At 39.3% G+C, this 13,839-nt stretch overlaps 1 protein-coding gene across 1 annotated transcript; it reads left to right on the top strand.

The window, feature by feature from the left end:
- The first annotated feature begins 4,468 nt into the window (after positions 1 to 4,468).
- On the top strand, positions 4,469 to 9,704 carry LOC108440712 (major histocompatibility complex class I-related gene protein-like). The gene is made up of 8 exons (XM_017719735.2): positions 4,469 to 4,614; positions 6,336 to 6,596; positions 7,046 to 7,309; positions 7,620 to 7,913; positions 8,022 to 8,119; positions 8,266 to 8,310; positions 8,916 to 8,972; positions 9,405 to 9,704. The coding sequence occupies exons 1-7, from the start codon at positions 4,509 to 4,511 to the stop codon at positions 8,961 to 8,963; spliced, it is 1,116 nt and encodes a 371-aa protein (XP_017575224.2). The 5' UTR covers positions 4,469 to 4,508; the 3' UTR covers positions 8,964 to 8,972; positions 9,405 to 9,704.
- Positions 9,705 to 13,839: the final 4,135 nt, after the last annotated feature.

The raw sequence follows: 13,839 nt of genomic DNA, 5'->3' as shown, positions 1-13,839 counted from the left end.
TACTTTTTAGTATTCGCTTGTTTTCTTTGCTTATCCACATGCCGGACCTTCGGACCCACAGCGTCTTTATATCACGCTTTATGTCACAAAATTGATTCTAAACAATCATGTATGGGATAAATGTACAGCTCCAATTACATCTTAGAAGAATTAAAGATACTGAACCTATTCATTTAAAGTATAAGACATATATCCTGCTGGTGGACCCTGGTCATTTAAGGGGTTAAACAGGTGGTGTAGTTAGTCATGCTTGGCCATAAAAGAGCATCCAGGTAAAGTTGAATGCTTTAAAAGTAAGAATAGGTCAAGGCTGGCCACTAAGAATAACGTTCCTCAGTGAGTTACTGCAAGGATTTGGGGTATTTCACCCTCTACAGCACATTATATGATTAAACGATTAAGGGAATCCAGAGAAATGTGCGTAAAGGTAAAGGCTGAAAACCACAATGAAGGCCTGTGAGCTTCGACTCCTCCAACGGCACCGGATTCTGTGACGGATATCATCGCATGGCCTCAGGAACACTTTGACAACCAGTTGTTAATAAACGCCATCCAAGCCCACCTTTCTGACAGTTTGTGGAAATAATGGATGTTGTGCTCTCCAGGCCAAAGAAGAAAAGGACCATCCAGACACCAGACAAAAGTGACTCTGAACACATTTTAGGGAAACATATGTTGCCTTCTAGATTCATCATATGAATATATACCTAATATATACCTAAAACGGTTTACGGTTTGTGGTTATTGGCAGTGTTTATGCTTGAAACACTGCCCCAAAGTCAAAACCTTGATCAGTAAAGGACTGATAGACACGAATATAGTTGTGCAGATATTCACAGATCAGGTGGGTTGATTTGATCCTGCTTTCTTCTCATTGCTGTATCAATGTTTGGCCAACTAACTGAAATGCTCCAGTATTAGACATAAACATGTAAACATGACTGTATAAATCAATCAAATATACCAAACTATGTTTTAGCTTTAAATAATAAATCCATGCATTTACATTTATGGCATTTGGCTGACGCTCTTATCCAGAGCAACTTACAATTTGATTGCTTTACACAGGTAGGCGAAGGTGGTGTTAGGAATATTGCCCAAGGACTCTTACTGGTATAGTGTAGGGTGTTTGTCCAGGTGGGGATTGAACCCCAGTCTACAGTGTAGAAGGCAGAGGGGTTAACCACTACACTGACCAACCAAGCAGTGTGATATTGAAGGAGTTCCGTGTGAAGAATGACGCACTACTGACGGCAGTACAGAGTTATATCTGATTACATGAGCTAATTTAACAGTGATCAGACCCGTTCAGCAATGGTAGGATTGCAGTTTCACTTATGAGTTCCACGCCCTCTTCTGCTCTCAGTTTAGCGCTCCTTATTTACTATTGGCTGGAACTCCAGTGTCCCTAATTCTCATTGGTCAGATTTCTATTGTGTCTATACCATTGTGTCTCCACCCACTGCTCCTGCTGAGTCTCCAGAGCAGAAAGACCTCCTGGAGCCTGAAGAGATCAACTGATTTTGTCCCGATTAAGGAGTAAATTTCTTTCATTATGGTTCCAGTCTGCAGTGAGACAGGACACATCATGAAGTCCCTGCTGCTCCTCATCTTCACTCTTCATCTTACTTCAGCAGGTCGGTCCAAAGGCTAACGCTGAGCTCCAGCTGCTTCCCTGCTTCTAAATTACACTTTTTGCATTTGTTATAAGTGGAAAACTCTGTGTTCTACTCTGTGCAAATGAGCGATAACAGATAACAGAGTGTACACATACAGACTGGGCTTGGAAGAGATAAAAACGGGAAAAAGACTGAAGAAGTTTGTGGGAAATACTGGGAAAGTCCAGGGTAAAGTTCACTTTATTTTCACTATTCATCTTTACAGTGCTAAAAACTCTTGAACGTCCCAAACTGGATACTGCCACTAAAAGGCATGTAAAAAATGCAATTAATGCCAGTTTATCTCAGGACATCTGCAATGTTCAAAACCTTTGATTTAGCCCTTATTTCATTTACTCGTTGACTTTTCTGTCTTAAGTGAATATAGAGCATCATTAGCGTCGCCGTTAACTTGGGAATTCACAGCAAACAGTCAACTTCACTGCATAAAATCAAATGTTTTTCTGCAAGTTTTACAAGTTCTGAGTTGTACTCATAAGACAGGACAGTAAGATTTCATATCAGCCTGATTTCAGCAACAGAGAACCATGAGGCTGAATCAGCTTCCTATTCGCCAGCTTCTTGTTACGGTGGTCATCCTGGAAATTGGAAATGTCAGTTTTGTTTTGTTTTTTTCAGATTGATGCCGTCTTTAAGGCAGTTGGAAGCTTAAAGGGGAATTTCAGGAAGTCGTTCAGGATGATTTGCTGTGAAACGCTGTTCTAGAGAAACTCGGACTCAGAACTGTTCACAGTGTTTTGGTAACACTTTATAATACAGCTCTTCTGTAACTTCCTGTCATTTATTGTGTAACTTTATGGTGAAACTTTCCTGTATGAATCAGTAGATATGAAAAACCTTTCGCTTATACTTACTGCTTACATATAGATACAGCAGAAGAAAGTCAGAAACAAGAGTAACTTGAGACTTGTGTAACTTTTCCAATTTTACACTGTAATTTCCCAGAACTTTCTGTGTAATCTGCCGTCACGCACTCACTCAGGTTTGTTGACAGTGGAGTGGAGAGTCACTGTCATATGAGAGAGTCTCATGTCTCCATTATCTTTCTGGTTCACCCTTTTAGTGAGACTGTGAGGACGTTGTGTAAAACATAAATAAAAACAGAATAAGATGATTTGCAAATCCTTTTCCACCTATATTCAACTGAATACACTACAAAGACAAGATATTTAATGTTCAAACGGATAAACTTTATTGTTTTTTGCAAATATTCACTCATTTTGAATTTGATGCCTGCAACATGTTCCAAAGAAGTTGGGACAGGGGCGTGTTTACCACTGTGTTACATCATCTTTCCTTTTAACAACACTCAATAAGCGTTGGGGAACTGAGGACACTAATTGTTGAAGCTTTGTAGGTGGAATTTTTTCCCATTCTTCTGAATCTTTTGATAATATTATGTATTGTAGATGATGAAATCCCTAAATTCCTTGCAGTTGCACGTTGAGAAACGTTGTTCTTAAACCATTGGACTATTTGATCACGCAGTTGTTCACAAAGTAGTGAACCTCACCCGTCCTTGCTTGTGAATGACTGAGCCTTTCAGGGATGCTCCCTTTATTCCCAATCATGACACTGACCTGTTTCCAATTAACCTGCTCACCTGTGGAATGTTCCAAACAGGTGTTTTTTGAGCATTCCTCAACTTTCCCAGTCTTTTGTTGCCCCTGTCCCAACTTCTTTGGAACATGTTGCAGGCATCAAATTCAAAATAAGTGAATATTTGCAAAAAACAATAAAGTTTATCCATTTGAACATTAAATATCTCGTCTTTGTAGTGTGTTCAATTGAATATCGGTTGAAAAGGATTTGCAAATCATTGTATTTTTATTTATGTTTTACACAACATCCCAACTTCATTGGAATTAGGGTTGTAAAATGATCTGCCCTAAGGGCTTTTAGCTGTAGTTTTTATCTCCACTGAGAAATGTTTTATTCTTGTGTAAAATAAAATTGATTTAGTCTATATGAAATGTAGATGAATAGGTACAGCAGTCTGATTGTTATGGCCACCGCAGCTATAGACCTGGATAATTAAGCACATAAAGTACTATAAACAGAACATTTAAAAAAAACAATAAAAAGCCCTCAAAAAAGAGCCGACCCTCCTCAAAGACGCTGATATTTAGGAAAACTCATATTTACATAGTTTTCCACTAATCCTGAATGCAGCCACTCAGTCAATAAGAAAGGACTCATTAGAACTTTAGAAGCGTTGTAATTACGTCTGTTCTGATGGTGAATGTCCTGTTTGTAATCTGAGTAAAACATCAGTTCAGTGCAGGAGGTCAAAATCAGGAATTATAACACAAATCATGTTCACTTCTCCAAGATTATTATTTAAAGAAACATTGCAGCTTCCGTTCTATAGTTTCTCTCATAGTTGACAACTTGCTGCTTCACTGCTACTGAACATCTATAATAATAGTAATCCTGGAGTTCAGAACTTCTTCCCTGTACCTTTATTCCTGATAAATAATCCTGATTTACTCCTTAAAATCCCAGGATTTTAACACACCAAGGCTTATTATTTAGTATCTATAGGGACTTCAATGCAAAATGGCTGAGCGGTTCTTAGATTGTAACAGGGTGTGTAATGAAACTTACCCCAGCCCCTAACTTACCACCCTCCACACACCTGTCCCAACCCACCGGAAGAAAACAGCAATGTGAAATTGGAAGCAATCACTAAACTGCATTGGAGCCCTTCGTCATTTGTGCCATAGAGTCAGAACCTGGAGGAAAAACAGGTTACCTGGCAACCACCAGGTGTTTTCTTCCTTGTTTTGTTGGAAGACACGACCTCAGGCTTCGACTGCAAGATGTAAAATGTGTCCTAAAGGATTAAAAGGTCTGTGCTGTTTAGTGGATCACAGAACAGCAACGATCCAACTCCTGCTTTTTCTCTCCGTCAGTGTTTATCGAACATCAGCAGGTGAGTCTGACTGTCAAACTGCATCTGTACCGTCTAACAGAGAAGACGGTACTGAACAGTAAATAAGAGTGAATAAACAAGACTGAGTTAGAACTAATAATAGCTGACTAAAGCTAATGGACATGAAGCTGTTATTGTTTCAGATGAAGTTTTTTTCCGATAAAGACTACATGATTCAGTAGGCTGGATCAGGTTCAACTGGTTCTAATTGTTGTCATGAGGTTCCATAGTAGCCAGCAGCAGCTGTGGTGGTGCATATGGGTGTGGATGAGCCTGCATGGTTGGAAAATTCTAGCTCTGAAAGGAGTTTGCTAAAAATAAGTTTCTGCATGTTAGAAGCTGTAGGCACCAGAAAGTATCCAGTTCAGTGTATTATAATGTATATAAATATTATGTGTAAAAAACATTTTTTGTGAATCTCTGATTGGTGGCAGAACAATAAAGGTTTTAAAGGAATACGACGTGAAGGTAAAATGTAAAAAGCTGGCCTGCTTGAGACTGTGGCATGATTCTATTTGCCCTAAAAGAGAGTGATGTTGACAGGTTTTAAACTGGGCCACGTCAGGGCCACACCCCACCTTTACTTGTGGCCCACACACTGCGTGGAAGACACTCAAAAGTAGGCGAGATGCAAATGCTGGAACGCATACCTTTCTTATCATTTTGTGGCCCGCACCAAAACAACATATGCACATACCTTTATCTAAAGAACAGCAACATTAACAACAATAATAACTCCCTTATCAGGACGACATGCACAGGGGCGTCACATGGCCTGGGCTTCAGCGGCTGTATCCGAACCTTATAATGTTAACATTTCATATGTTTCACCCCAGCTTGATTACGCTTCATTCACATCATGCATGATTTCATTCAGAGAGACAGAGGTTGGCATATTAGAGTGCAACACCTCAGTGTTTATTAGGACAGAACGTTACACATAGGTACTGTTCTGTTCAGTGTGATATGTCAATATTCCAATATTATTCCAATGGAAATGTGCAATTGTTCCAATTCCAATATTATCTAATGGAAATGTGCAATACAATTCTACAATAAACGGGATCTTTACATGCCCAGCCAATGCCCCTGGACACACATACCTACTATGACCCTCCATGCATCACCACTCACATAGCCATGCCTCCAGAGCTTCTCAGAATCAGTGCCAGTCAGTAATAGGTCGCTGTGTAGATCCATGGGTCACTACAAGATCAATGCACTCCTAATGAATAAAAAGGCAATACTTTTTATGTGTAAACAGAATAATCAATAATAATAATAACAATATTGCCAATTGTTGATGTGGTTTGAGTCAAGTCCTTATCATCTATACATATTTAATAGTGTTGCTCATGTATATAAAATATATCTTTTTGCAATTCTTTCCATCTTGAGCTTTTTTTTTTTTTTTCAAAGCTCTTTCACTCATCCACGGAGTTTACCCGTGTTGATTCCTAGATGCCGGATTTTCAAAAGTATTTAATTTTTGTAAAGCATTTCCAGTGTTTTGCTTCTGCTATCAAGCAATGCGAATAAACTGCCTTTTTATTTGTTTAGTTATTCCAGTTATGGCTGAATGTCAGTTAAAGCGTTTTAAACAATGAATAAAAAAATGGATATAAATTGACCCATTTAGTAAATTCACTGTGGTTACTATGAAATTCTTGTTTAAAGTTTGAAATGAATATTTCACTTATTTATATTTGTGGTTTCCACAGCCTCTCACTCTCTGAGGTACATCTCCACTGCAATCACGCCTGGAACTCCTTTCCCTCAGTACACTGTGGTGGGTCTGGTGGATGGAGAACCCCTCATGGTCTATGACAGCAACATCAGGAAGATGACTCCAAAGACGGCGCATATAGAGAAGAAGATGGGAGAAGATTACTGGAGGGATGACAGTGACACTTTTAGGGGAGAGCAAAAGTGGAGTTTATCCAACATGGACACAACAATGAAAAGACACAACGACACTGCAGGTGAAGATGCACTGCTTTGTAATGCATCACTGAAACTCTTGTGGTGAAAGGCAAGGCACATAAATGAAAATACCACGTTAGCACTCATACATTAGTATGAGCTGGGCAGGGGCATGGCCAGTTGGGTGAAGTTGTCCAAGTTGTTATACTCTGATGAGAGTTAAGCTAAATTAAACAAAAAACTTCCATGCATAACTGTTATCATCACTTTTTTTTCTATTTTTATAGTTATTACTGTTATTACGTTTATAATAGTCTTCTTAAAATCAAGACTGTAGTATATTTCAACTTGCGCTGTGCTCAAATTCAAGCCAGCCAAACATGAGTTTGATGGTACAGATGAGCCAAAGATCATGAATGATGATGATATTCAGGTTTGATCATACACAGCTTTCATTGGCCAATATGACATGGCTGTGCTTTTTTCACTGTGGCTGGTTCTTTAACAGGAATCCACACCTGGCAGTGGGTGTATGGCTGTGAGCTCCACAATAACGGCACCACCACAGCATACAGCAAATTCGCTTATGATGGAGAGGATTATATCCAGCTGGATTTGGACACTGGCACCTTCACCGCCCCCAAAAATGCTTTCTTGCTCAACTGGAACAAGCACCGGATCACTGACTGTAAACACTACCTGGAGATTGAATGTATTGAGGAGTTAAAGAAGTTTGTAGGTTTCGGCGAATCCGGAGAACTGGAGAGGAAAGGTAAAGAGATCTGTTCTGGAACTGATCGCTCACACTGCATTCACCTTCATGGCTGAAAACCTGCTGGTCACCTTAATCATTTGCTGATATAGTGGTTTGCAGACCCTGATAGGCTTTCCCATTGCAAACCTGGAGGAGCCGCAATGCCAGTCTATCACATAGGAAGTTATAAAGTAACTGGCAGCCAAATATATAATTACATATATTGGATTATATTGGCATACATTCTTGGATGTGAAGAAATATAGTATTGGTCTGTATGGACCTGATTCTATGGGTCTTAATGATCTCCCCCCACCCCTTTTTCTAGTATCTCCTGAGGTGTCTCTGTTCCAGAAGGACTCTTCTTCTCCAGTGGTGTGTCATGCTACAGGTTTCTTCCCCAAAGCAGTGATGATCTCCTGGCAGAAGAATGGAGAGGATCTGCATGAGGATGTGCAGCTCAGAGAGACGCTACTCAACCAAGATGGAACCTTCCAGAAGAGGAGCGTTCTGACCGTCTCACCTGAGGAACTGGACACACACGACTACACCTGCATCATTCAGCACAGCAGCCTGGAGAAGGAGATGATACTAACAGTGTCCGATCACAGAGTCCTGCCAAGTAAGAGAAAATGGGTTCTAAAGGGAATCAAAGTTTCTTTTTGGTGAAAAAATCACTGCATTTGTGTAGATAAAGGAGGTTTACAGTGATGGAACTCTGGTGTTTCAGGTGGAGAGTTGGGTGGTGTCCTTGTTGGTGCAATCATTGCTATTCTGCTCTTCATCCTCATCTGTGTTGGAGTTTTTATCTGGAAGAAGAAGAAGCAGGTAAGGGAGGGAGGAGGCAAGCGTCCAGTTTGTGAAAAGAAGTGTAGACTTATTTGTAATAGAACTTTCTTCTACATCCACCATGTGATTTATATCCATATAATAATTCAGTGCTCATTATCTGTCTTCCAAACATGGGAATGCAGGAAACTAAAACAATGGAAACTGAAATGCAGGAAACTGAAATGCAGGTATGTGAGCATTTACACTCACTGGCCACTTTATTAGGTACTTTGTATTAGCTTCTTTGTTAATTCTTTGTGTCAGACTTTCAACAAGGTGTTGGAAACGTTCCTCAGAGGTTTTGGTTGGTTATTTGAGTTCCTGCTGTCTTTCTGTCATCTGGAACCAGTCTGTCCATTCTCCTCTGACCTCTCACATCAACAAGCCATTTTCGTCCACACATCTGACCGCTCACTGGATATTTCCTCTTTTTCGGACCGTTCTCTGTAAACCCAAGAGATGGTTGTGCGTGAAAATCCCAGTAGATCAGCAGTTTCTGAAATACTCAGACCAGCCCAACAACCATGTCACGTTCAAAGTCCCTTAAATCCCCTTTCTTCCCCGTTCTGATGCTCGGTCTGCACTTCAGCAAGTTGTCTTGACCACCTCGACGTGCCTAAATGCAGTGAGCTGCAGCCGTGTGATTGGCTGATCAGCTATCTGTGTTAACAAGCAATTGAATGGGTACCTAATAAAGTGGCCGGTGAGTGTAGATTTATGTTGTATTAAAACCTGTGTCGCATTTTCAGCTTTGGTTTATCAGGAGCAAGTGTTTAAAATGTTTGTTTCACAGAGTCTGACGGAGACTCATCATCCAACAACTCCACAGTCTTCAGGCTGATTTGACAGAGTGAGTCTTCTCTTTACCCTGTAATGTGTAAACTGAACACAGAGCTGTTTCTATTCTGCATTTTCGCTGAACTCTGTCTGTGTAAACCTCCCATAATGTTAAAGCTCAGATCATGCCATGGTCACAGAGCACAACATCTAAAAGTCAGTCATCAGACACGTCCCAAAGCTAAAGATGCAGCCATGTTTCTCAGCTGTAACCTCACTGAAGTTTGTCCCTTCAAATATGGATGAGAAATGCAGCCTTCACTTGTTAGAAATCAGAGGATTTGGGTTGGTGTGTCTTCCAGTCCCTCGGTTCTCACAGTCCTTCTTAAAAAAACAGAGGAAAATGGTGGAGCAACATTCTGCAGCACCAGTTTGTGCTGAAGTGTAAATTCTAATATAGTGTTTTTAAAAGCAGGAGTTGAATATATTCCTTTCCTTATTTCAGTTATATTGATTGTGCGAGTCTGCACGCTGAGAACACTCAAAGGAAGCCTTCATGTAACAGCACTGAAAAGACGGCTCCCACCAGACTTCTCTATTGTTTAGATCACAGTTTCCACACATGGAACTCTTGCATCTCATCACTATTAACTATCAGATCACAGCTCATCAGGAACTGGATATTTACTCAGCTGCAGTAACTACTGCCAACACACTCAACATGGTGGAGACCAAAACTACATTAGATAAAATAAAGCTTCAGGTTGATTGTATTCAGCTCTGTACTCAATACAGAATTTATTGTATTATTTATCAAAAATATTTATGTTTAGATGTAAATAATAGAAATATATATTATTTTTATTTATAGTGCACTGAAATGAAAATAACAGTGGCCCAAGGACAGACCCCTGTGTCCTGCTTTTCTGATATATGTAATATAACAAGCAATGTCTAGCTCTCAGATATGTACAAATGCACTTAGGTCCAATCCAGTTTTCAAGTCTCGATATTTTTTGCACATTTTAATCAATAATATATATATATATATATATATATATATATATATATATATATATATATATATATATATTATAATACATAATATATATATAGTCTTTTCTATTTGTTTGTTGATGAGAACTGAATTTGGTAATACAGTTTTGATTATTTTACAGAGCTAAGTGAACAAGCTAAACAATAGACTCTGCCTAATGGTACTATGTTGTTTCAAGGCATAATATTGTAAAAACTGCCTTTTTCTTGTATTTTGATTTTTGACCATCGATTGGTATGGTTCAGCCTTACACATTTGAGCCCCTTGTGCCAGGCAGAAAAAAAGACCACTCTATTTGGTAGACTGATATAATTACATTTTGTAGATTATTTTATTATCGAATAGATTTGAATGCTCAGCAGCAAGTTAACAACTTCTTCTCTACAGTCTCAAGCTAAAATGCCTTGAAGGGGTTACATTTTTAAAGTTATCTGTAATCTGGTATGAGTCAAACAGCTGTCTATGCTTTTTTTGGTGTATGTGTGTAAAAAGTAAATACATCTCCAAATTTCATGGTGTGATTTACAATTCTATTTCTAAAAAAATGTTAGGATGCTGTGAAAAATGTAAATAAAACTGACTGTAATGATGTGGAAGCCATGAAAACCTTATATTTAAATAAAAATGACAACATATCAAATGCTGAAATTGAGAATTTTTTGAAAAATATATGCCCATCTTGAATTTGATGCTAGCAACACATTCCAAAAAAGTTGGGACGGGGGCCTGTTTACCGCTGTGCTTCATCACCTCTTCTTTTATCATCACTCTGTAAGTGTTTGGGAACCGAGGAGACGCTGCTGTAGTTTTGAAAGTGAACATTCTTCCTGTTCTTACTTGATATAAGGTTTCAGCTGGTCATCAGTTCAGGGTCTCCTTCGCCACATTTTTGATTTAATAATGTGCCAAATGTTTTCAGTGGGTGACTGGTCTGGACTGCAGGCAGGTCAGTTTAGCACCTGGACTCTTTTAAAACTACGCGTAGAATGTGATTTGACATTGTTCCGCTGAATAAACTTCTCTGAAAAAGAAGTCGTCTAGCTGGCAACATTTGTTGTCAAAACCTGTATATGTCATTCAACATTAATATGTGCGTGTGGACTAATGCCCCCCAATACCATCATGAATGTTGTCCTTTGCACTCTGTACTAATAACAAGGCTAGTGGTCTTTAGCATGGAGGACACAGAATCAATGATTTCCAAAAAGAATTTCAACTGTTGACTCGTCAGACCTCAGGACACTCTTCTGCTCAGTCCATTTTAAATGAGCTCAGAGTGGCAGCGTTTCTGAATCCTGTTTATTCACGGTTTCATCTTTGCATTTTACCGTTTTAACTTGCATTTGTGGATGCAGTGATGAACTGTGTTCACAGACAGTGGTTTTTCAGAAGCGTTTCTGCAGTGATTTCCACTACAGAATCATGCCTCTTTTTAGGTGTTCTTATGTGGTACAGCTGTTCCCTCTGAACCCCTGAAAAGAATTCGTCTATCACTGTAGAACCCACAGAGCCCCACAGACAGAACATGGCATCTATGGACTCCACACTTTCAGTACTCATAGATCATATCTTACATTTCACTGTGAAAGACCAAATGTTTCATAGCCACAAAGATCCTAAGCTGGACTAACTGCTTTTGAAAATACACTGAAAAAGGATTTAATCTTAAAATGAAATAATAAAAAAAAGCACAGTGTGGACTTTTAACTGATTTGGACTTCAGACTAAAATCCTTTTACTTTCAGTGACCGTATTGCTTGCATGCATTTTAGCATAACCATATTGAGTCTTAAAGAGCTGAACGCCGTAATTAGAAGAGGAGCCTGGATGTTTTCAGAACTACAGAGCATCAATGTCTAGACCCCAGCCTAGTTTTAGTTAAATAGGAGGGCAGTAATGATGGAAAGCAGGCTGAAATTAATCTAGACTTGTGATCACTTCAGACAAAATGTATTCAAAAGAGTCCTGGAGGAAGATCTACTGAGGCTTTATTAAATATTCAGCCTTTTATAGTCTGTATTGCTTTACTACAGTCAGCCTATGAAACAGTGATCTCTCCAGACTGTTACTGTGAAAACATTTCACTGTCAGACCGGTTTGGTAACAAAGTGACATGATTTACAGCAGGGGCGTTGCCTGGGTATGTAAAGATCCGGGGCTCTGCCCAATTAATTATATATATATATATATATATATATATATTTTTTTTTTTTTTTTTTTTTTTTACACAATATGTACCCTGATATATAATGTTTAACACTATAATATGGAGTTATATTTTTTTTATTCAACAGATTTAAAATTTAACAAAGGGTGCACAAATTCTGCAGAATGACTGTTGGTGACATAAAAATAGTGAGCTTTTACTAAAGGACATGTTTATTAGCTGATCAGTTGGCTCCAGTGGAAAACACACAATTTTAGGGCAGTGACCAGGGTTAAGAAACTGCTTTAAACTACCATCATAAAGTATTGTACTAAATTCTGGCTATCCACAACGTCCACCTTCTAGCTAACTAGTTAACTGCTAGTTAGCTAAATGGATTTTCATTCATTATAGCTTACAGTCCTACAATCCCAAATTATTAAACACAATTTGAAAATGAAATAGTTATTAGCTTATCAGGTACAGCAGGGCATGTTGAACATACTAGCTATAACATAACTAGCTATAACATAACTAGCTATATAAGTTTTTTTTTCTCAAACCTTCACTACCTAAGCTATCTAGGCTAACTAGCTAGATAGGTTAACTAACTAGGTTAGCTAACTAATTCCGAAGCTGACTAGTGACAAGCTGGGGTGGGCTCTCCTCCGCGCCCGCAAAACCAGCAAGCTGATTGGCTGTTTCTCCTGAAAGGCGGAACTTTATCCTTGAAGCGGCACTATGATTGGCGTTAAGAGATTTCCTGTTCTCACAGCAGCATCGGCCTCCTCATTAGTAGTACAGCTGAGCGAAAAGGTTCGGGGCTACTGGATAATCATTCGGGGCTGAAGCCCCGGAAGCCCACCCCAGGCGACGCCCCTGATTTACAGTCAGTGAGAACCTGACAGGCATTCACTCTCCTACATTATCACAGTGTGTGTGTTGTAAATGTATTACATTATGAGCTGCTTCACCTCTTCATCACCATCTTTGAACAGCTTCTGTAGAAACATCTCAACCAGTAAACCTCACATTTACTGATAATACCATCTCACAGCTTCCCAGACCCAAACAGTCTGTATACGTTGTGTACATTTAAATGGCTGAGCTAACATGATCTCCATCTCAGTCAGAACTACAGCGAGATTTTTAAAGTTTTTATAGATTCATGTCTTTTTTCAGTGAATGGACAATAACATCAGGAAGATGCTCCTAAAGACAGAGAGGATGGAAAGTATTTCAACTTAGCTACATGGTCTTCTTTCAAAATAAGGCAATTTGGCTGATCCACCTTAATTGATTCAAGCTGGCTAAACTTAATCTGCTACCACATTTACAACATAACTCACTGAAGTTCATTGAACCTGATCACTAGTGTTGCTTTAACTTGTGTTGGTTCACCTGGTCTCACTAGAGTTGGTCTAAAGTGGACATTGTAGTACCCAGTCAGTTTAGAAGCACATTCAGCAACAGATACTGTGGTAACATTGGGGCAGTAGGTTAGGGAACTGGCCCAGTGACCAGAAGGTTGCCGGTCCAATCCCCAGTGCCGACAGCACATGATTGAGGTGTCCTTGAGCAAGACACCTAACCCCCGTGGATAGGGCTGCCTACCACTCCGGGCAAGTGTGTGTGTCCATTCACTAGAGTGGATGTGTGGGACTAATAAAGTATCACTTAACTTAATGGCAACAATAACAAAGCGGGGCGATTATCCTCCTAAGAGGAAAGACAACA

This window comes from Pygocentrus nattereri, chromosome 20, assembly GCF_015220715.1.
Source record: "Pygocentrus nattereri isolate fPygNat1 chromosome 20, fPygNat1.pri, whole genome shotgun sequence".
Classification (NCBI taxonomy): domain Eukaryota; kingdom Metazoa; phylum Chordata; class Actinopteri; order Characiformes; family Serrasalmidae; genus Pygocentrus; species Pygocentrus nattereri.
The sequence above is the reverse complement of the archived record's forward strand: the minus strand, read 5'-3'. Positions and strand labels throughout refer to the sequence as shown.